Source organism: Capricornis sumatraensis, chromosome 3, assembly GCF_032405125.1.
Source record: "Capricornis sumatraensis isolate serow.1 chromosome 3, serow.2, whole genome shotgun sequence".
NCBI classification, from domain to species: domain Eukaryota; kingdom Metazoa; phylum Chordata; class Mammalia; order Artiodactyla; family Bovidae; genus Capricornis; species Capricornis sumatraensis.
In genome coordinates this window covers 41,167,846-41,188,434 of record NC_091071.1, presented here as the reverse complement: position 1 = coordinate 41,188,434, position 20,589 = coordinate 41,167,846, and the positions used below count along the sequence as shown (strand labels likewise).

The following is a 20,589-nucleotide window of genomic DNA, read 5'->3' as shown; positions in this document are numbered from 1 at the left end:
CTATTAATTTCTTTGGCCACCTGATGTTAAGAGCTGATTCGTTGGAAAAGACTCTGATGCTGGGCAAAGATTGAAGGGAAAAGAAGAGGGCAGCAGAGGATGAGATGGTTGGATGGCATCATCGACTCTATGGACATGAATGTGAGCAAACTCTGGGTGATAGTGAAGGACAGGGGAGCCTGGCGTGCTGCAGTCCATGGGGTCGCAAAGAGTCAGACACGACTTAGCAGCTAAACAACCATCGTACGCATACTTTATTGTCTCCTTGATGTGTGAACACAAACTTTGCTTGTCTCTGCCCTGCAAGAGTGCCTGCTGCCTCAGCAGGCATTCAGTTAAATTCAACGTGTGTTGAATTCATAACTGTTTCCCAGGTTTCCCCTCAACACCCCCTGGGCTGAAGATCTTGAGAGGACTTTCCGGGCCGCTCCCCAAGTCACCATAGGACGTTCTGGAAGACGGAAGGTCCTGTATCTGTGCTGTGCATCTAGCCCTTGACACGTGGGCAGCGCGACCAAGGAACGGTGGTGGCTACCGTGCTACATGCTGCCGCCCCTGCCTCAGGATACCCATCAGCACCCAAAGTCACTCCCTTTGCGACTGCTTCCTAGTCCGGGCCCTGCCTCAGGGAGGGCGGCGAGGCCGCACACGCGGTCGGGGATCAGTAGGAGCTTGTGGGGGCGCGCACGTGTGGGCTCAGAAGAGAAACGGGGCTCTCGGGCGGAGGGAGGGAGGGAGGAGGTCACCCCGGGAAGATGCACGCTGCGGCAGAGTCAAGGCCTGCGGGCGCGAAGCAGCTAGGGTCCTTCCGAGCCGCATGCGGCTCAGCCCAGAGGAAACCGCCCCACCCACCAGAAGTCCCGCCCACTCGGGCACACCCCCGCCCCCGCCCCGCGCCAGCGCAGGCGCAGAAGCGGCCGCCCGTCCCTCGCCTCTTCCGGCTCGCGGGTTGGCGGCAGATTCGTCACGGACAACCTGCGGGAACCCGCGCCCCTAGCTCAGATATTCAGCGCCATCTCTTCAGGCCCCAAGAGTCCTTGCTGTGCGGCCACGTGAGCTGGGCCTCGAACTGAGCGCTGAGCGGGCCTCGGGGGTCTTGGCGAATCGGCGACCGGTCGGCATTGGCGGAGCGAGCAGGGCCGCGGCGCACCACTGCAACTCGGCGGGCCCGAGGGTGCGCCCCTCCCAGCGATCCCAGTCCTTCTTGACGCCCCTTCTGCCCCGAGACCCCCGCGCGTCCCGACGCCCCGCCCGGCTCCCCGAGGACCCCGCCGGCCCCACGTGGCCCCTGCCCGCTGCGCCACTAGGTGGGCTCAAGGGGCGCGCCGGGGCGCGGGCGCCGAGCCGGGCGGTCGCTGGCGGCTCTGCACTCCGCGAGCGGGAGCCCGCGTGGGCCGGGCCGAGCGGGGAGGCCCAGGCTCGGGGAGACCCTCCTTGGGTAGTGTCTGGGTGTACTGGTGTCAGACAGGTGCCGGCTCCATGGCGCTCGTGCTGCAAGGGCGCCCGACCCTACTTCACTATCAGCAGTGCTGCTGACGGCTTCTGGGCAGGGAGGGGGCTTGGCAAGGTGATCCGCGGGTGGGCCTCCCAGCCTCAGCGCCGTTGACATCTGGGTGTGGATTCTTCCCTGTTGTGGGGCTATCCTGCGCCCCACGTGTGGGATGTTTACCAGCGTCCCTGGCTTCCACCACGCACTAGGGGCAAAAAAGTAGCAGCCCCCAGTTGTGACTTATAAAGGAGTCCCCAGACACGGGTTCCCAAGGAGTGGGTACTCTACTTCAAAGCCCCACCCACCAGACCAAGAAATGGCTCATGGTGGAGAAAGCCACAGCTGCTGAAGGGAGGGGTGGATACTGCTGGGTGCCAGCAGGGGTGAAGAGGAACCGGGTCCTGGGGGCTTGAGGGTGGGCTTCCTGAGAGTGTGTGAAAAACGCTTCCTTATCTGAGACTGAGTCCCACGTGGACGATGATGGCCCCTGGGACTTCTCACACACCTTTCCTGTGAACCCCAGGATGGATCCTGTGGCCTTTGCTGTCCGCCTGGCAGTCCAGGAGGCTCTTCACATCCTTTCTTCATCTGAGGACGGGGGCCACATCATCTCCACGCTGCAGTCCCTAAGGCAGTACCTTGGTGAAACAGAGACCCAAGCCCCTGCTGAGGAGCAGGAGGAGTTTAGCAGGACCCACTTTTCCACCATTCTCAGATGTCTGGTCGGCAAGCTGAGCCCCGACTGGTTGGACCTGCTGCCTGATGGCCAGTTGGAGGAGCTGTGGGCCAGCTTCTTCCTGGAGGGCCCAGCTGACCAAGCCTTCCTGGTGCTGATGGAGTCCATTGAGGGTGCTGCCAGGTGAGTGAGGCTGGGTCTGATTATGGGGTCGCTTGTAACATCTGGAGGATTTCGAGCCAGTGGGTTCTCCAAATTACATGAGAATTTGGCATCCTGAGAAGTGAGAAAGTAAAAGCAGCGCATGTCAGAACGCTGAACTAAAAGAGGGTTTTGTCAGTCTCTGCAATGGACAGGCCCTCTGTCCTGCCATGTGGGTGAGGGGACTGTAGGAGTGGTTGCAGCCGGGTGGCCAGGCGGGCCTGCGGGGTGGCTCCAGGCTTAAGCGGTCTAAGCAGGCAGTGGGGTGTGGCCATCCTTGGGTAGGGGGAGCCCTTTCCTTCACTCTGTGGCTCCCAACTTGGCGTGAGGCACCCCAGCAAAACCCCTCCCTGGGCATCAAGCGCCCTGCAGGGATGCCGGTTTCCCTGACTCTTTGCGGTGGGACGGGAGGGGGTGTGTCCAGGGATCCCAAAGTGTGGAGGGTGCTCAGGAAGCAAGGCTGCTCACACCTGCTCTCCGTTTAGCCCCAGCTTCCGTTTGATGAAGATGGCACAGCTGCTGGCCAGGTTCCTGAGTGCAGGCAGGATGGCTGCTGTGATGGAGGGGCAGTGTGGGCAGCAGGCGGGGCCGGCCTCCCGCCTGCTCCAGGAGACCCTTCTCACCAGGGTCGTGGGCCTGCCCGATCGCCTGGGCAACCGTCTGCAGCGGGAGACACTGGCCGCCTTCTTCCCTCAGAACTACTTCCCTCTGCTGGGCGAGGAGGTCCTGCGAGTGCTGCAGGCGGTGGTGGACTCTCTCCGAGGTGAGAGCCCCTCTTCTGACAGCCTCCTCAGCCTGGTGTCTGCTCCGTCATGCCCGCCCTCTCCAGCCTCCAGGGACTCTGCCACCTCTGGGCAGTGCCGTGGGCAGGTCAGATGTTATGGTCCGTCTGGGGCCTCAGCAACCCACCTGTGAAGTTTCAGCCCGGCTTGGCTTGCCTTGGAGATGGAACTGGCCCTGAAGTCCTTGCTTGTCTGTCCAGCCCCCCACTCAGAATAAGGGAACATCTGAGGTCTGGAAACTAAAGAGCTGTGATGTGAAGAGGGTCCATCTGAGGTGGCTGCCGGCTGAGGTGCCCATGTCTCTGTCGTTGCGGGTAGAGGACCTCGGTTCTCTGGCGGGTGGGGGCAGTGCTGGGGGCCAACTCTGAGGGAGCGTCCTGTGCCCAGGGCAGTGGGTGCGGCGTCCCTCCCACCCTCTCTGGAGCAGCAGGAGCTTGGCTTCCCCACCTGTGTGGTCCTGTGGTCTGGGAGCCAGTAGAAGCTGGGGTCGTGGCAGCCCGAGTCGGGGTGGGCATTGGCCCTCCCCACAGTGAGGCCCTCCTTCCCTGCGGCCCGGCCCCTGCACTGCCCCAGGCCTGGCCCGAGACCCTCACCTACCCCTCCCATCTTGTCTGAACTGAGCAGCTGAGTGATGCTGTTACCTTAAGCCTTGCTCAGGACCTCCCAGCAGCTCACCCCGCCCCTTCCCAGCTCTGCCCCGCCCCTTCCCAGCTCTGCCCTGCCCTCTCACAGCTCTGCCTCGCCCAGTCACAGCTCTGGAGCAGCTCTGGCCTCAGGTGCCGCTTTTCTGGGCCACTTCCCAGTCACCATCTCAGCCTGTTTAGTATCACAGCCACCAGCTCGACCTCTAAAGTACTTAGAGTGGCCCCTGTCCTGCTGTCTGACTTTCCCTCTGGCATGAGCTGCGATCCCGGACTTCTGTCCGCAGCTGACCTGCTGTTCAGAGCAGCAGCCCCTGGTCCTCACGGATTTGTTGAGAGAAACGGACCTGAGTGTTGGGTCCCTGGGGCTGATTCGTCTGGAACACGTCTCCTCCTCCCCGCCCCCCCCACCCCCCATGTGGCCGGGTTGAATTCACTCCTGCCTGAGTCCCAGATGCCTGTCTGTAGATCGCAGGTGCCGTGTTCCCGTCATGCGCAGGGCTGTCTGTTTCCTGCTTGGTCCCATCAAGCGGCTCTTATGGGGCAGCTGTGGCCTCTCCCAGCGCCCCACATGGTCCCTGCTTTGTGGGATCACCATGACGGTGAAGCAAGTGAACATGATGCTTTTTGATGTTGTTTTCATTGGCTCTTTGAGTGGGAAACAATGCTGGTGGGTTGAAGTTAGACTGAACTCGTTGGCGGTTTTACAATGCGGGATCCCCTTGCCAGGAGTCAGGTCTGTCCCTGAGAGGCTGGGTGCACACAGGTGGCCTCACCGCTTCCTCCTCCCATCCCAGGTGGCTTGGACTGCTCCATTTCCTTTCTGTCTCAGGTCCTGGGCAAAGCCTGCGTCCACGGGAGACAGAGTGAGTGTCCCTGCCGTGGGAGAGTCTGTGATGTGTCCCAGGAGGGGCAGTGCCCTTGCCTGGGCCTGGCCCTGCTGGGTGGGGCTTGGTGGGGCTTGGCTGGACTCCCCGTGGCCCCTGGGCTCAGGGCCCCCTTTTCTTCCCCTCAGAGGAGATCCTGGGTGTGCTGGTGCCCCGGCTGACGGTGCTCACCCAGGGCAACTGCCTCTGGCAGCGGGTCTGCTGGCGCCTGGTGGAGCGTGTGCCCGACCGGGCCATGGAGGCCATGCTGAAGGGGCTCGTGGAGGCCTCCCCGGGGTAAGAAGCGAGGCATCTTCCTACTGCAGATGCTCCTGTTCCAGGAGGGCGGGTGGCAGGGATCCAGAGGGCGCCTCGCCTGCCCGTCTCTCTGTGGTCAGTGCCATGGCACCTGGTGGGGGCCCCTCCGTCTGGTGACTGGTCCTTGCTTGGAATTCAGTCCTGCAAACACCCATCCCTCCTCACTCCTGGTGGCCGAGTCAGGCCCCCCTGTCTGCACTTATGCCTTCTCTGCACGGGAAGGTCCCTGTGCTCAGAAAACTGAAGTCCTACAGGAGGGTGCTGGGCCCGCGGCTCCATCCTGCCTGGTGGCCATGCTCGGGGCTCTCACGGAAGCCACGGGAGAGAGTGCTGGTCTCTCACTTGAAGGAAGCAGGGGTCTCTTAGTCTAGATCAGGGTCTGCAAACTACAGCCTTTGCAGCTCACCCTGTGATTTTACAAATGAAGTTTTATCGGCACACAGCCACACTCAGTCGTGGACCTACCTGCCATGGCTGCTCCCGGCTGCGGCGTCTACAGAGCCCAGTGGGCCGTGTGCCTGGGCCTGCCCAGAGAAAGCTGGCTGCCCTGCCTGGATGGAGCATTTCACCTGGACCCACTGGGGCGGGGAGGAATGTCCTCTGTGTCCGGTGCTGGGCTCCCCAGTTTCCACAGTTACTGGGAGGAGAGAGGGTCAGCACTGACTCGAGGCTGGGGTGCCTCCCCAGACCCCCAGTGGTCAGCGCGGATCTGGGGAATCCAGAGTCCTGCTTTTCCCTCTCACCTCACCACGCCTCACAGGCCGGAGGTCCTCTCGCGGCTGCTGGGGAACCTGGTGACAAAGAGTAAGAAGGCCCAGTTTGTGATGACGCGGAAGCTGCTGTTCCTACAGTACAGCTGCTCGGTGAGGGTGCTGGCGGGGCGGGAACTACGCTCGGCTCCCTGGACCCTCCTGCGTCCGGGCTTCCTGGCCGGATGGGTGGTGTCTGTCTGCGGACAGTGATGGGAGCCTGGCTGTGTCGCAGACGCCCATGCTGCAGAGCCTCCTGGGGTACCTGGCCATGGACAGCCAGCGGCGCCCGTTCCTTGTGCAGGTAAGGGACCCCTGACCCCCAGGGAGAGTGTTCCTGCCAGGGTGGAGGGCACTGGCCGGAGCTCCTGCGGACTGGCGGGGACACTGTGAGGAGGGGGTGGGGCGTCTGACAGGCTGGACCCGCCGCCCGCCAGGCGCTGAAGGAGCTCCTGGAGACGTGGGGCAGCAGCAGTGCCATCCGCCACGCACCCCTGGAGCAGCAGCGCTATATCAGCAAGGCCTTACTCATCTGCCTGATGCACCTAGGGGAGGCGGAGCTCCAGGCCAGCCGGGACGGTGAGCGGTGAGCGGCGGGGCACCCTGTCCCCCACCCTGGCACCCCCCACCCGCCCCCAGCTCAGCCCATGTGGCTCGGTGCCTCCAGAGTTGCTGGCCAGCCTGATGGAGGGAGTGAAGAGCCGCCTGGACAGCAGCCTGCCGCCCGTGCGCCGCCTGGGCATGATTGTGGCCGAGGTGGCCAGCGCCCGGCTGCACCCCGAGGGGCCTCCCCTGAAGTTCCAGGTGACCAAGGGCCCCCCCAGAGCCGCTGTCACTCCTGCCCCGGTCCCTGCCCGCCCGCTGGCGTGCAGGCTGCGGAGCCTCTGTGTCCCCTGGTGCCCGCCCAGCTGGGAGGGGTGGAGGAGCAGCCCCCACGCTGATGCAGGAGCACGAGCCCCCAGGGGCCTCTCGGGACGGGACTCTAGGCGCCTCCATCCGCCCGGCCCTCCGGGACGCCCTCGGAGACAGGGCCCCATCTGCCCTGTCCCTGGGGACGCCCAGCCCCTCCAGCCCCCAGTGCCACCCTCTGCGGAGGGAGACCTAGTTGCTCCTGAGGGGCAGCTGGCCGGCCGGCCGTGCAGACCGCGAGCTGTGATGGGGGCTTCAGCAGTTCTCCACGGCGCTGCCCCTGCTGCACCTGACCCGCTGACTCCAGCTCATCTGCGTTGCAGTATGAAGAGGATGATCTGACCCGAGAGATGCTGGCCTTGGCCGCGCCCCAGCCCGCGGCTGACGGCCCTTTGGAGGCGGGGTGAGGGTCCCACTCGGAGCTCTGGGCATGGTGGGCCTGGCGGGCGGCTCCTTCCCACCTGCTACTCCTGACCGATCCTGGCAGAGACAGAAGCTGAGATGCAGGCTGGGGCGGAGCGAGCGTTCCCCAGGAGGCCAGGTTCTGGGACGAGTCTTGTGGGGCAGCCCTGAGGGTTCCTTTTTTGTTTCCAAAGCCCGCCTGTGGCTCCTGTCGGTGGGGAGTCTCCTGACCAAGAGACGGTGGACGGTGGCAGCCCCCAGGCTGGGCAGGAGGGCTCTGACTCCGAGCTGGACAGGTAGGGGCAGCCCCTCGAGGGAGGGCGTGAGGGCTGTGGCGGGACCGTCTCGGGCTGTGGGCCCCGCGGCGCTGGCTCCCTCTGTCCCTCGAGTCCTCCTCCCATGGGGAAATCAGCTCGCAGGCTCTGGGTGCCCAGGACTGGTGGGACCGAGTGTCTGTGCTCTTCCTCAGTGATGATGAGCTTGTCCCCTACGACATGTTGGGGGACGGGGAGCAGAGGAGCAGCAAGACACCCGCATACGTGCGGGACTGCCTGGAAGGTGCGTCCCCTACATCCCAGGTCCCCCACCCCCTGCCCAGCCTGCCCACCTGCCCCGCCTCACTCGGCCGTGGGGGCCTCTCTGCAGCTCTGACCGCATCTGAGGACTGGGAGCGCTGGGAGGCGGCCCTGCGGGCCCTGGAAGGGCTGGTCCTTAAGAGCCCGGCTGCCACCCGGGAGGTGAGCTTGCGGATGCGCCCTGGCCTCCCTGAGGGCGGGGCAGGACCGCCTCTGGAGTGCACCTTGACCCTCGACTCCATGGGCAGGTGAGCCTGGAGCTGGCCAAGGTGCTGCTGCACCTGGAGGAGAAGACAGCCGTGGCGGGGTTTGAGGGGCTGCGCCAGAGGGCGCTGGTGGCCGTCACAGTCGCGGATGCGGCGCAGGTGAGTTCCCGCCCTGTGTGGAGCCTGGGTTGTGCCCTTGGCGGGGGCTGCGCAGGGTCCCCCTCTGGGGTCGTGGCCCTCAGCCACCTCTTGCCCGCCTGGCCTAGGTGGCGGAGTACCTGGCCGCACAGTTCTACGCCCTCAACTACAGCCTCCGGCAGCGCATGGACATTCTGGACGTAAGTGCCCAGGCCTTGCCCTCCCCCGTCAGAGCAGCACTGGCGGGCATGGAGGCGGATGGGGCAGGCGTTTGCCAGAATGTTCGTGGAGGGACCAGAGGCCTCCCCAGCCCCTTGCCGCTGGCGTGAGAGGCTGGGGCCAGCGCCTGTCTGGCGCTTTCTTGACAGGGCACAGCCTAGGGGGCTGCGTCCTTTGTGTTAAATGACGGCTTCACTGAGTTGTGATGCACGTGTCGTAAATTCACTTTTATGATGAGCAAGATGGGGTATGTTCACACAGTGGAGCATGACCTGGCCTTAAACAGGAAGAAAATTCTGACATGATGCTCAGTGAAGTAAGCTAGATACCAAAGGACAAAACAGCAAATGACCTGACTTAGAAAATGGACGGGCAGGAGGGGCAGGGAGTCCGTGTTCCCCGGGGCAGAGCTCTGTCTGCGAGGATGGGGAGGCTCTGGGGGTGCCGGGGATGGTGGCGCTTTCCCTTTGCCTGTGAGACGGGGGTGGTGGGACTGGGTGGGCTTTGGGAGAAGTGACCGGGGCGCGGGCTCCTCAGCAGGGAGCGCCCACCTGCCCCCACAAAGCGAAGTGTGCCTGTGGGACGAGACTTGCCGCAGGGCTGCCAGCACCTCCCCGCGGGGACCGCTGGGCCCTCCGCGGTCCCGCCCCACCTTGAATTTGGAAACCGTCGTCCTTCCCCAGCGGGGCAGCGGCTGCCCTGGTCTCCTCTCCTCTAGGTCCTGGCCCTGGCCGCCCAGGAGCTGTCCCGGCCTGGGCGCCTCGGGAGGGCCGCCCAACGGGGCCCCCCAGGGCCCGGCTCCCAGCCCAGTGGGGCCGCGGTCCCGGCCTGGCAGGTGGTGGTGGAAGAGCGTGTCAGACGCAAGACCCGGCGGTTCTGCAAGGTCAGCTGGGCCCTGGCGTGGCCTCCTGGGTGGGACCTCTGCCCCGCGGGCACAGTGCCCACTCGTGCCCCGGGAAAGGGAGGGAGGGTTTCGGTGGTGGACGCAGGCCGCAGGGCATCGGCTGAAGGGGCTGTAAGGCTAGGAGAACAGCCCCAAGGCTCAGCAGCGGCGGTCGGCTGCCGGGCGCAACACGGGGCCTTGTCTGGTGATGTTCTGGTCCTCACTGGGGTGGGAGGTGCCCAGCCCCCGCGAGGGTCCCCGTGGGTCCACAGGGCCTTGAGTGCACATGTGTTTAGCAGGGCTCTGTGGGGCGGGCAGCAGCTGCTGGCCCCAATGAATTCAACGTGGTGGCTGGATACTTCTTCTTCCCTCTCCTTCAGCGTTTTGACAGGTGAGGGCATTTTCCGGAGCCCGTGGTTTGGGGAACAGGAGCCTTGGACACTCCCAGGATGGGGGCTGAGGTGGGGTCAGCAGGGTCAGGACCTTGGCTGTGGTTGTTCGTAGCGTAAGTGACGATAGGGCGTCAGAGCATCTGTCACAGACGCTGGGCTCACGGCGGGGCTGGGCCAGAGCCTCCCTGGTGTCTCAACACAGCCGCCCCCACGTGCCTCCTCATCCTGGCTTCCTGCCCCAGGCCGGGCTTGACCAGGCGGCTCTGCAGAGTGACAGGGCATCTGTCCACTGCCTCCCCGTCACGGCTCTGGGCAGCTCGTGGGTGAGGAGGTGAGGAGGGACGTCAAGGCCTGGGGTCCCTCCGTGGCCCAGGAGGTCGGGGAGCCAACCCTGAGCGCCTGGCTGGCACCATTGCTGGGTTCTGTGTTGTAGGCCTGTGGTGACCTTTGACCTTTTGGGAGATGACCAGCTGGTCCTCGGGAGACTGGCCCACACCTTAGGGACCCTGATGTATCTGGCTGTGAACACGGCGGTGAGCACCTGAGCCGCCCCTGGGGAGCCCACCCCAGCCTCCTGGCCCCGCTGGCCTTGCCTTGGGGCAGGTGTGCTGGGCCTTACGGGCCCTGCAGTGGGGGCCACTGCCAACTGGACCCCTGCCCACTGGTGTGCCTGTTGCAGGTGGCTGTGCCCATGGGCAAGGCCCTGCTGGAGTTCGTGTGGGCTCTTCGTTTCCACAGGGATGCGTGAGTGGCTGTAGGGCTGAGGGCAGTTGGGTGGGGGGTCTCGGATCCTGTGGGACGTGGACAGTGGCAGGTGGGCCAGGCCGGGGTGGACAGCACTGCGTGGCGGCTCCTCCAGCCCAGCCTCTGTCTTCTTGTCAGCTATGTGCTCCGGGGCCTGTTGTCCGCCGTCTCCTCCGTCCTTCTCAGTGTGCCAGCTGAGCGGCTGCTGGCAGACCTACCAGACGAGCTTCTGGAGGCCCGGTCCTGGCTGGCAGGTGGGCGCAGAGCCAGGGCCGAGGTGGTGAAGCTGAGGGGGCGGACACAACCCAGGGGCCGTCAGCTTGTGGGCGGCGGGGACACGGTGCCATTGGTCACTTCAGGGCGCCCTGCGGGGAACGTTGGGGCAGTGCCTGTATCCAGGCTGGACGGGTTTGCCCTCTGTGAGGTTACTGGTGTCCTGCCCCCCCCTGCCCCCGGGTCATACGTTCTTTTTAAAAATTCCCCTGTGGTCAGCGTGATCTCTGCCTGTGGGCACTCAAGCCACGGCCCTCAGCACACTGTGCCCATGTGCACCCGCGGGGCTTGCGGCTCAGGGGGTTCTGATGACGGCCTTTCTCTGCCCACCCGCCTCCGTGAGGCCACCAGCTCTTGCAGCCAGCTTGTCGGGTCTCTGCTGGTTTTCCACCGTCCTTGCACAGTGGCTGAGGCACCTCCTGGGCTGGGCTCCCAGCCCAGGAGGTGCCCCGTGTCTGGGCAGCTTCCAGCAGGTGACGCACAGGTTGAGCCCAGCACCCTGACGCTGCGGTGCGTTCCTTTCCGTCTTCACAGACGTGGCGGAGCAGGACGCGGATGAGGACTGCCGGCTGCTGGCGGTGAAGGCGCTGCTGTTGCTGGAGAAGCTCCGCGACAGGCTCCTCCCGCTCTCCTCTTCTTAGGCCCCGACCCCTGACCCCTGAGCCCGGGAGGCACGTCGCTGGATGAGCAGGGCGCCTGTTGCAGGCTGGAGTGCCTGCGGCTCGGCTCAGATGTTTACCAGGGCCTCGGGCGCCGACCCCACAGCCTGGCACTGGGATGCGGCCGCTGCGGCTCTGGGACTCGGGCTCTAGGACGGCTGCTGGGCAAGAGCAGGGAGCCACGGCTCAGGCTGGCCCCTATGCAGACTGCAGACCGGGGCGCTGAGAACCCCAGAAGGAAGCACGAGAGAGGGGCAGATGGTTCTCTTTCCGGCAGGGACCCTGGTGCCCAGACGAGGAGACGCAAAAATGGGGCCAGGAAGGGGACATGGGCCCTTGAGAAAATAGGCTTTATTTGGAGGATTTCAGCAAATAGATGTGGGGCTGAGGGTGGGAGAGGGTGAGGCAGCCTCTGACACTGGGAGCTGGTGATGAAAGGGGCACAGCCTGGAGGGACAGAGCCTCCGGCCTCAGCCAGTGCCAGCTGCCGTCACCCTATGGTCAGGACGGTCTGTGCTGCAAGAACCGGAGACGTGCTGCCAGGCAACCCCTGTGGATGCCGGGAGACACCTGTTTCTTAGGCTTCACACCCTGTACTTGGGGGAACGTCATGGGGAAAATAAACCTCCCTTTACTGCAAAAGAGCTAAAACAAACCTCGGCAGGGGCCAGGGACTCGGAGGGGTGGCTTAGAGACACCCTGCCACCCCCGCCAGACAGGCCAGCATGTCTTCCTGCAGCTCTGCCTATGGACTCAGGCACTGAGCTTGACAGGGAAGTCGGGCTCCCCTCTGGCTGCGGTGGGCAGGTCCCAGGCAGGTCCCAGAGCCCGGCCGCAGCTCAGGGCCCACTCTCCACCTCCTCGGCCACCTCCTCGTCCGCCTCCTTGTGCTCCTCCACGCTGTTGTGCTGCATGCGCTTGGGCGCCGCACATGTCAGAGGGAGCCCCAGGCCCTGGTGCACGGCGTCCACGATGTGCTGGCTCACATAGTAGGACACGTTGGTGGAGGGCAGCCGCCGCCGCATCTCCTCCAGGTACCTGTAGGCCTGGGGACACAGGGCAGCCAAGACATCAGTGCACAGAACAACAGCCCGGCCGTGATCAGAGTGGGCAGTGGCGGATGGGGCTCTGGTGACCTCGTGACCTTCCCAAGTGTGGTGGTGGCCGGGGCTCTGGGGCCAGTGCTGTGACCTTCCCTGGGAGGAGTCCTGCGGGCAGCCTGACAGCAGGATCGTCTGTCTGGGGCCACGGCCCTGGAGGGTGGGCCACCGTGGATGCCCACAGGGGGACCCTGGGAAAGGGTTCACACGCTTCATTGGGGTGGTGGGCAGCACAGTTTACATACACATGGTTTGTCTTGCTCTTGTGCCACAACTACGGAGCCATAAGCTGCAACGAGGGTCTGTGAGCCACGGTGAAAGGTCCCACATGACGCAGTGAGAGTCCTGCGTGCTGGTGTAGCCAAATAAATTTAAAAGGTTTGTCGTGTATTTTGACCAGGCGTCCAGTCCGGTGCAGTCAGCCTGCCGCGCGCGTGTGTGTGTGCGTGTGTGTGTGTGCGTGCGTGCGTGCGTGCGTGTGTGTGTGCTGGTGCTTCCTATGGGGCCTCTTCTGGTTCTGCCAAGTGGGAATCTGGGGGTGTCTGAGGCAGGATGAACGTGCTTATATCCACTCCACCTGCGCCCCCGTGGGGAGGGTCACACGCGAGCATGAGGAGCCTCACGTGGCTTCTGTGGGTTCACTAAGAATCAATTCAGGATGTGAACAAAGTTTCCAGGAACTCTGACTTTATGAGGAAATGATGGTCACATCTGAGCATTTCTTACAGATGATACAATTCTAGAGCAGTCATTTTGGATGTAATTGGGAGGAGAGATTGTGAGATAAGCTGGGCTATTTGGGGGGACGAGAGGTGCAGCGTACAGGTGCCCAGACTTCCTAACGATGGGGAGGCGGTGTTGGGCACCAGGGCTGGCCCTCGTGTCTGCCGAGTGCTGGCTGTGGGCCAGGAGCTGTGCTGGGCACACAGGACAGAGGACAGGAGGCCCGGGCCAGGCTGGGGGGCACTGCAGTGAGAGGCCTGGCCCAGCAAGGGTAGAGGTGGTTGGGCAGCTGCCGGGGTCAGGCTGGGGAGCTGCTACGTGGATGGGAGGGTGGGAAGCAGGAAAGGACTCAAGGGGGCGGGGGGACTTGGTGGCACACAGGGGCAAGGCAGCAGCATCTCTGGGAGGGCTGAGGGTCTGGGCGGGGCTGTGATGGGAGAGGGGCGTCTGGGGGAGAACCTCCTGCCCCCGAGCTGCAGGGAGGGTTTCTCTGTCGCCCTCCCAGAAGGAGACACGCAGGCCTGTCTTGTCTCTACAGGGTTTTTTTTTTTAAATTTGGAGCTACTGTATCCCCCAGGGGACCTCCCAGTGGACCAGTGGCTGAGATGCTGCCCGCCAGGGGCCAGGGCTCCATCCCCAGTTGGACATAGAAGATCCCGTGTGCTGCAACAAGCACCTGGTGCAGCCAAATAAGTAAATAAATAAAAGAGCTTAAAAACTGAAATCCCACAGGCTTCAGAGCTTGAGACCACAAAGAACTTGGTGAAATGCTTGCAATGTGATCTGATACTGAGGATTCAGAGGTCTAAGCATCTTTGCCATCCAGCTTGTGTTCTAAAAGGGGGACACTGTTTGGTTCACTTCAGAGCTGTCTCCATAATAACAGAAGGGTTAGGGTTGGAGCTGGAAGTGGAGGGGCTGAGAGGACATGGGCGAGCCAGCCAGGAAGTCTGAGCCCAGGCCGCGGGCGGACACTCAGCTTCCCTGGGAATTGGGGCCGGCCGTGCCCTACGAGGCCAGCACGGCCCGCTGGTGACACTTCTGGAACGACTGGTCGATGCGGGGCTTGTGAGCGCTTGGGAAAGGAAGGGGCCTCAGGTTACTGCCTGCGGGGGCTGGGCAGGGCAGCGCTCTGGGCCGCGGCAAGGTCTGTGTGCAGCCCTTGGGGACATGACGGGAAAACGTGGCGCGGAGAGCTCTGCTGTTTGCACGAGAGGACGGAGACCCAAAGGATGAGGACAGAGGCTTCCGCTGAGCCTGCTTTAGGTCAGCCTCCCACCAGCAAGGACAGGCTGCACAAATGCACTGGCTCCAGAGAACAACCAAGGCAGGTGCGCTGGGGCCCACGCTCGGGTGAGTTCTGCTTGTAACTACTGCCTTGGGGAGGCACACCCTGTGGTTGAGAGAGCCAGAACCGGAACCAGAACTGCGTCCACATGGCAGCCGGCACGCGAGGAATAGGGGAGCCCTGGAGCCCAGGTCCTGGCCTCTGCTGGACCCTGACACTGTACGTGGTGTAGATGAGCCGGAAAGAATACGGCAGAAAAAAATTTTTGGAAGAAAAATAATTACAGCTTTCCCAAATACAGTTTCAAAAGGATCAAACTGTTTCCAAGTAACTTACTCTCATCTCAGAAGAAAGCTCAATGATGTCTAAACACACACGCACGGCTTCCATGGTGGCTCGGTGGAGAGAACACACCTGCCAGTGCAAGGTGAACGGGTTCAATCCCTGGTCTGGGAAGATCTCACCCGCCACGGAGCAACTAAGCCCGTGCACCACAGCTACTGAGCCTGTGCTCCAGCGCCCGCGCTCCGCAACCCCTGAGGCCCACGTGTCCTAGCGCCTGCGCTCCACAACCTGAGGCCCGCGTGTCCTAGCACCCGCGCTCTGCAACGAGACGCCTGTGCACCTTAGCAGGGAGTAGCTCCTGTTCGCTGCAGCTACAGAAAGCCTGGGCGCAGTAGCGATGACCCAGCACAACCAAAGATAAATAAATAATGTAAAAAAAAAATACACGGACATTCACACACAGGGACACAGACACACACAGACAAACACATCGTCACTTGACAACCTGAACATTTACAGTGTCTGCTGCTGCTACTAAGTCGCATCAGTCGTGTCCGACTCTGTGCAACCCCAGAGACAGCAGCCCACCAGGCTCCCCCATCCCTGGGATTTTCCAGGCAAGAACACTGGAGTGGGTTGCCATTTCCTTCTCCAATGCATGAAAGTGAAAAGTGAAGGTAAACTCTCTCAGTCGTGTCTGACTCCTAACAACCCCATGGACTGCAGCCCACTAGGCTCCTCTGTCCATCGGACTTGCCAGGCAAGAGTACTGGAGTGGGGCGCCACTGCCTTCTCCATTACAGTGTCTAGAATCCAATAAATAGTCACCAGGCCTGCAAAGCAGCAGGAAAATACGAACCACAATAAAGAGAGAAGACTCGACCAACAGAAACACCGGGACTTAAGCCGGGAGCGGAGGACTGTGCGGTAAACCAGTCTCGTACACAGGAAGGCAGAGGAGAGAGCTGCACGGTAAGGAGACTGGGAGTGCGCGGTGCACTGTGGGGGCCACGGGGCGGGACCCAAAGGAGGGACGTGAGTGTCTGCATGGCTGGTGTGCTTCACTGCACAGCAGGCACCGCGCAGCAGTGCGAGCAACTACGCTCCAAAGAGAGAGAAGAGACGCGAGACGGAGGGAGGAGAGGTGGTCCAGATCCACTGGGGGCACAAGTGCAGACGGAGCGACAGCAGGGCTATCAACCTGGTCTCAGTCAACCTGCAGCAACAGCAAAGCAGCTGCGCCAGTGCAAACAGGAAAAATTCTGAAAAAGGGATCGGCTGAGCCATGGCCAACACACACACACAAAACAGGTCCAGATAGGGGGTGCAAGGAGCCCCACAGATGGAGAGGACACAGCAGCGCACAGGTCCCATGGGGACTTGTCCAGGCCACGCTCACAAATAAGAGGACAGACCCCTCGTGGGTGCTCGTGGGGGAGGGGGGCCTGCAGACGGGGCGTGACCACCACAGTGAGACACGCTGTGCGCCCGCCTACATTGAGGCCGTGGCGAGCCGTCCTGCACTGGGACTTTCCAGATGAGGTCCCTGTGACGTCGGCCAGCGGGATTTCTCCGATGTGTAATGAACTGTGCTCACATTTGCACAACCCAGTGAACCAGTATTTTCCAAATGACCACTGTGATGTGATAAAATCATGTGTGTTTACTGTAGCTGCAGCCCACCAGGCTCCTCTGTCCATGGGACTTGCCAGGCAAGAGTACTGGAGTGGGGCGCCACTGCCTTCTCCATTACAGTGTCTAGAATCCAATAAATAGTCACCAGGCCTGCAAAGCAGCAGGAAAATACGAACCACAATAAAGAGAGAAGAATCGACCAACAGAAACACCGGGACTTAAGCTGGGAGCAGAGGACTGTGTGGTAAACCCAGACCAACGGGTTCTAAGGTAATAAGTACGAAAAGCAAGGCCTGGTCTCCACCTGCGGAGTGTGGGGAAGAGACAGACCCACGGACACCTGGCAGCGTGCGGGAAGGCCCGCCCCTTCTCGCCTGCACGCTGGTGTGAGCTGGGTCTTCATCACAGGTCTCATATTTCAGTTCAAACAACCTGTTTTGCCACATAGAATGCAGAAATCAGACATTAAAGAGACTTGCAAAAATGTACAACAAAGCTACTTTTCTCACTAAAGGTCTTTGTTTTGGAAAATGCTATTTAAAATGTTATTTTAAATGAAAATGTCATCCATGTTACCATATTGTGGGTTTTTTATGATTAAGTAAATTAACAAGTATTTTACAAATTTATTATTTTCTAATATGGTAAGTATTGGTAAACATAACCCACATAAACAAAAGCTCTTCAAGTTGTCAGGAACTTCCCCAGTGTAAAGGGGTCCTAAGATCAAAATGCTTGAGAACTGTTCTATTAAACTGAATGATCAAGAGCCTTCCAGAAAGAGAGCTCTGAGGCCAGAAGTCCATCTACTCGCTCCATCCGGCACCTACGGACCTGATGTCCATCTTACTGTACAAACTCCCTTGGGAGCTCCAGGAGCTGGGCGCCCCAACTGGAGGCAGACTGAGGAGTGGGGGGCAGGAAAGGACTCTGTGCCTCTTGAATGGCTCAGAAAATACTCATTTTATGTGTAAAATATAAATCTTAAAACATAAACAATGAATAAATAAAGATGACAAAATATTTTAAAAGTCATCAATCTGGTAAAGGGTAATTGGGGTGCTATTATTCTTGAAACTTCCCAGTTTTAAAGTATTTCAAAATAAGAAAGGTAGGAAAGGAAGGGACTTTCCTAGTGGTCCAGCCACTGACTCCACGCTCCCAATGTAGGGGGCCCGGGTTCGACCCCTGGTCAGGGAACCAAATCCAACATGCCTCAGCTAAGATCCAGCACAGCCAAATAAATATTTTCTTAAAAGACTGAAAAATCAAAACTGACACGGAGCCGCAGGGAAGCCAAGCCCCACCTCGCCCTGCAGGCAGGGCCCCCACCCGGGCCTCACCGTCTGCAGGTCCCCCGAGTGCACGTGGCGCTCCACCAGGAAGCCGTAGACGTCCCCCACGCGAATGCTGCTGTCCAGGTGCGGCTCCTCCAGGAGCAGCTGGCACTGCCGGATCGACTCCTTGGGGTCCTCCATGTAGGTCCTGCTGGGAGGAGGGACAGCCTGAGCCCCAGCCCTGCGTGGGGCTGCGTGTCAGGGGTCAGGGCAGGCCCTTGGCCTGGAGGGCACAGCTTTTGTGAAGGTAATCCCATGAGGTTCATGAATTCGTTAGTAAGTCACGTCATAAACTCACTGATTTAACAAAACGTGCTGGTCACTTGCAGCGACTCACTGGACTCTGGAGGGCACTGGCCTGTCCACGCCCGGCCCTGCTTAGGGTGGGGGGCCTGGGCCGGAGGGCAAGGGCCTGGAGAGAGCGCGCTGACCTGGGAGGTGGTCGCGCAGGGCCCCCCGGGGAAAGGCCAGCACAGTGGCGCCAGGGGCTTGGCGGTTCCCGGTGAGTGTGGGTGAGGGGCACCAGGAGGCCCCATGAGCCCAGCAGGCCCGCCCTCCAGTCTGTCCAGGCGCTGCCCAGGGCTGTGCCCACTCCCTCCTGTCACCCCGAGGTTCCTGAATCTGCACATGGAGCCGGGAGCGCCCTCCAAGGAGCCCGGCTCTGTAAACAGCTTCAAAACAGCCTGGGGCTCCTCTTCGGAGAGCCTGCTCTCAGGTAAGGAAAGTGGCCCACACGAGGGTCTCGCAAGTGCTGCACGAGCGGCCAGTAAATAAGAACTGGGGTCCTGGACATGTCCAGGTCTGGAAACAGTGGGCCTCCACCCTGGGCCTGGGTTGGAACCAGGGGCTAGAGCCCCCGGGCACCCAAGCGGGCCGCAGGCTCCCTGCAGGTTACAGCCTCCCCAAGCACACCTGCCTCCCTCAGAGTCTTGGGCTGTCTCTGGAGCGACCTTCCTAGAACCAGCCTAGTTCTGCGGGAACCAGAAGGGCCCTGATGCCATGCCTGGGGCTGCAGAGCGCGCCTGCTCATGCCGCGCCCACTGTGTAGCAAGCTCCCAGGGAGAGCGCGCCCTGTGGGTATCGTGAGCCCCGCAGCCGCACCTGCGCGCCTGCATGAAGCGCTTCACCAGCATCATCCTGCTCTGCAGCTGTGCCAGCCTGGCCTCCTGGTCTAGCGGGCTCCTGGCCTTGGCCTTAGACAGGCACTTGTAGGCCTCAGTCAGAGCCCCGTGCGCCTTGTCGTAGTTCTGGTACTCGTCGACCTCCACCTGCAGGACGCAGCATCAGGACCGGCACCAGACTGGCGCCCCGCCCCGGCACCCCCAGGCCCGGGCTGGGGAGCGGGGTGGCACCTGGGCGCAGGCGTCATAGAAGCCGGCCAGCAGGTCCAGTGCACGGCCCTTGGTGTAGAAGCTGATGATGGTCTTCATGACCTCGGGGTCCTTCTGCCAGTCCAGGGACTGCAGGTAGTTAGCCGCCATGACGTAGATCTCCTTCTGCCGCGAGACGCCCGCGAAGAACACGATCTTCTCCGTGTCCCCGGACTTGAGCAGCGCCCTCATGGCCTGGACAGACAAAGAGCCGGGCTGGGCCCTTCTGGGCACGTGGACGGAGTGCCCGCCCGACGCGACAGGCGCGGCTTCAGGACGAGGGAGCTTCGGGCTGCAAGGGCCTCGCGGGCGCCCCAGGGGCCCGGCTCGGGAAACTCGCCCCGCAGAACGCGAGCGGGCACTGGCCACACCCACCTTCAGCCTGTCCCCCGCCTGCGTGTACTTCTTGGTGGCCAGGTGGTAGCTGCCCTGGCGCATGCAGCAGCTGGCGATCTGCTCCAGCAGCGCGCGCCGGGCCTCCTCGGACAGCTCCTTGCAGTCCTTGGGCACCGTCATCTTCTCGGCCATCTCCTCGGTGATGGTCAGGTTCTGCTCCAGGCACAGCTGCAGGGCTTCCTGATACTGGGGGCCACAGACACCGAGGAGGGGTGGTCAGCGCCGCGCCGGGTGGGTGGGCAGGAGTGGGGCTTCCCCGACCCCACCCCCTCCCCTGGGTTGGGGGAGCAGCACGGCCAGGAGGCGGCAGGGGATCTCTCCCTGCGGACGCTCTAGAAGAGCCGAGGAAACACCGCTGGGAAGGAAGGTATGTTCATCGTGGGAGAAGAGACCACAGATCAACCTTCTACCTCAATTCAAGTTTTCAGAGTAGGGGGTTTAGTTACTTTTTTCTTAAAAAAAAATTCAAGAAAAAATTTCTATTTTTCACTTGAGAAAGATTCTCGGGAAGAAAGCGCAGTGTGACCTGGGGGGGACATCCCCTGCGGAGGCTGCACAGGGATCCTGGCAGGCGTGCTGCCCAGATGTGGATGGTGGGCCTGCTGGTGCGGGCCTTGTGCACACGCCACTCATGTGTGTGAGTGTGCTGTCAGACACAGGGAGACAAGAAAGAGGGGCACGTGCTGGGCTGAGGGGGACAGAGTCCTGGGGATGAGAGGCACTGTGGATGCCCCTGAGCTGCACACCCAGGAGCCCCGCGGCAGGAACTTCCGTGGTCTGTGTGCTGGGAAAGAGCGGCGAGTCCCTCACAGCGGGGCCTGCACCCCAGAGCAGCCGCTGGGCCCTCCTGGGGAGCAGGCCTGCGTCTGCAGCCGTACCTTCTTGGCGGCCAGCAGCAGCTCCACAGCCTTCTCGTACTGACCGTGCTCCAGGAAGAAGTCAGAGCAACGGGCCAGGAGGGCAGGGTCCGACTTTTCATCCAGGTCCTCTGCCACCAGCTGTAGGGCCGCAAACTGCTGGGTGGCAAAGGCCAGCTCCAGGGCCTTGGAGAAGTGGCCGGCCTGTGGACGGCGGGGCTATGAGTGTGCCAGCCGGGCGCTTCTGGGCCAGGCCAGGCCGGGCGGGGCGGCCTCACCTTGTGGTACAGCATGACTGCCCGGTCCATCTGCTCGCCCCTCTCCTCGTAGTAGCGCGCGGCCTCCAGCATGTCCTCGGGGGAGCTCAGCAGGGCCAGGTTCATGAGCTGGTCATCCAGGCCGTGCTCCTGTGGGGGCACAGATGTGGTGTGGACCGCCTGGCAGGAGGGTCTCCCCTGGAACGGGACCCTGGAGAG

General features: G+C 62.1%; 2 protein-coding genes across 2 annotated transcripts in view; one reads left to right on the top strand and one right to left on the bottom strand.

Annotated features, from left to right (window-relative positions):
• The first annotated feature begins 1,185 nt into the window (after positions 1 to 1,185).
• Positions 1,186 to 12,569, top strand: TELO2 (telomere maintenance 2). The gene is made up of 21 exons (XM_068969460.1): positions 1,186 to 1,307; positions 2,013 to 2,348; positions 2,852 to 3,129; positions 4,587 to 4,655; positions 4,805 to 4,952; positions 5,734 to 5,836; positions 5,958 to 6,026; positions 6,160 to 6,301; positions 6,390 to 6,526; positions 6,955 to 7,034; positions 7,228 to 7,329; positions 7,503 to 7,591; positions 7,679 to 7,770; positions 7,857 to 7,973; positions 8,081 to 8,152; positions 8,890 to 9,054; positions 9,354 to 9,445; positions 9,880 to 9,979; positions 10,126 to 10,190; positions 10,329 to 10,444; positions 10,998 to 12,569. Exons 2-21 carry the CDS (start codon positions 2,014 to 2,016, stop codon positions 11,102 to 11,104), a joined length of 2,478 nt encoding a protein of 825 aa, XP_068825561.1. The 5' UTR covers positions 1,186 to 1,307; position 2,013; the 3' UTR covers positions 11,105 to 12,569.
• The window catches only part of IFT140 (intraflagellar transport 140), a 50,854-nt gene continuing 41,760 nt past the window's right edge, over positions 11,496 to 20,589 (bottom strand). Inside the window, exons 23-29 of the mRNA XM_068969458.1 lie at positions 20,392 to 20,520; positions 20,135 to 20,317; positions 19,236 to 19,442; positions 18,843 to 19,055; positions 18,592 to 18,758; positions 17,497 to 17,638; positions 11,496 to 12,168 (exon numbers count right to left, since the gene is read on the bottom strand). Coding sequence (XP_068825559.1) covers positions 11,962 to 12,168; positions 17,497 to 17,638; positions 18,592 to 18,758; positions 18,843 to 19,055; positions 19,236 to 19,442; positions 20,135 to 20,317; positions 20,392 to 20,520 — 1,248 coding nt within the window. The 3' untranslated portion in view covers positions 11,496 to 11,961. The remainder of the gene's footprint in view (positions 12,169 to 17,496; positions 17,639 to 18,591; positions 18,759 to 18,842; positions 19,056 to 19,235; positions 19,443 to 20,134; positions 20,318 to 20,391; positions 20,521 to 20,589) is intronic.

Bases quoted from the DNA above. Each gene is read 5' to 3' on its own strand.
- TELO2 (XM_068969460.1), top strand. From the start codon at position 2,014: ATGGATCCTGTGGCCTTTGCTGTCCGCCTGGCAGTCCAGGAGGCTCTT. The intron at 4,953-5,733 runs GTAAGAAGCGAG...CACGCCTCACAG, and splicing joins CTCGTGGAGGCCTCCCCGGG to GCCGGAGGTCCTCTCGCGGC. The intron at 10,191-10,328 runs GTGAGTGGCTGT...TCTTCTTGTCAG, and splicing joins CTTCGTTTCCACAGGGATGC to CTATGTGCTCCGGGGCCTGT.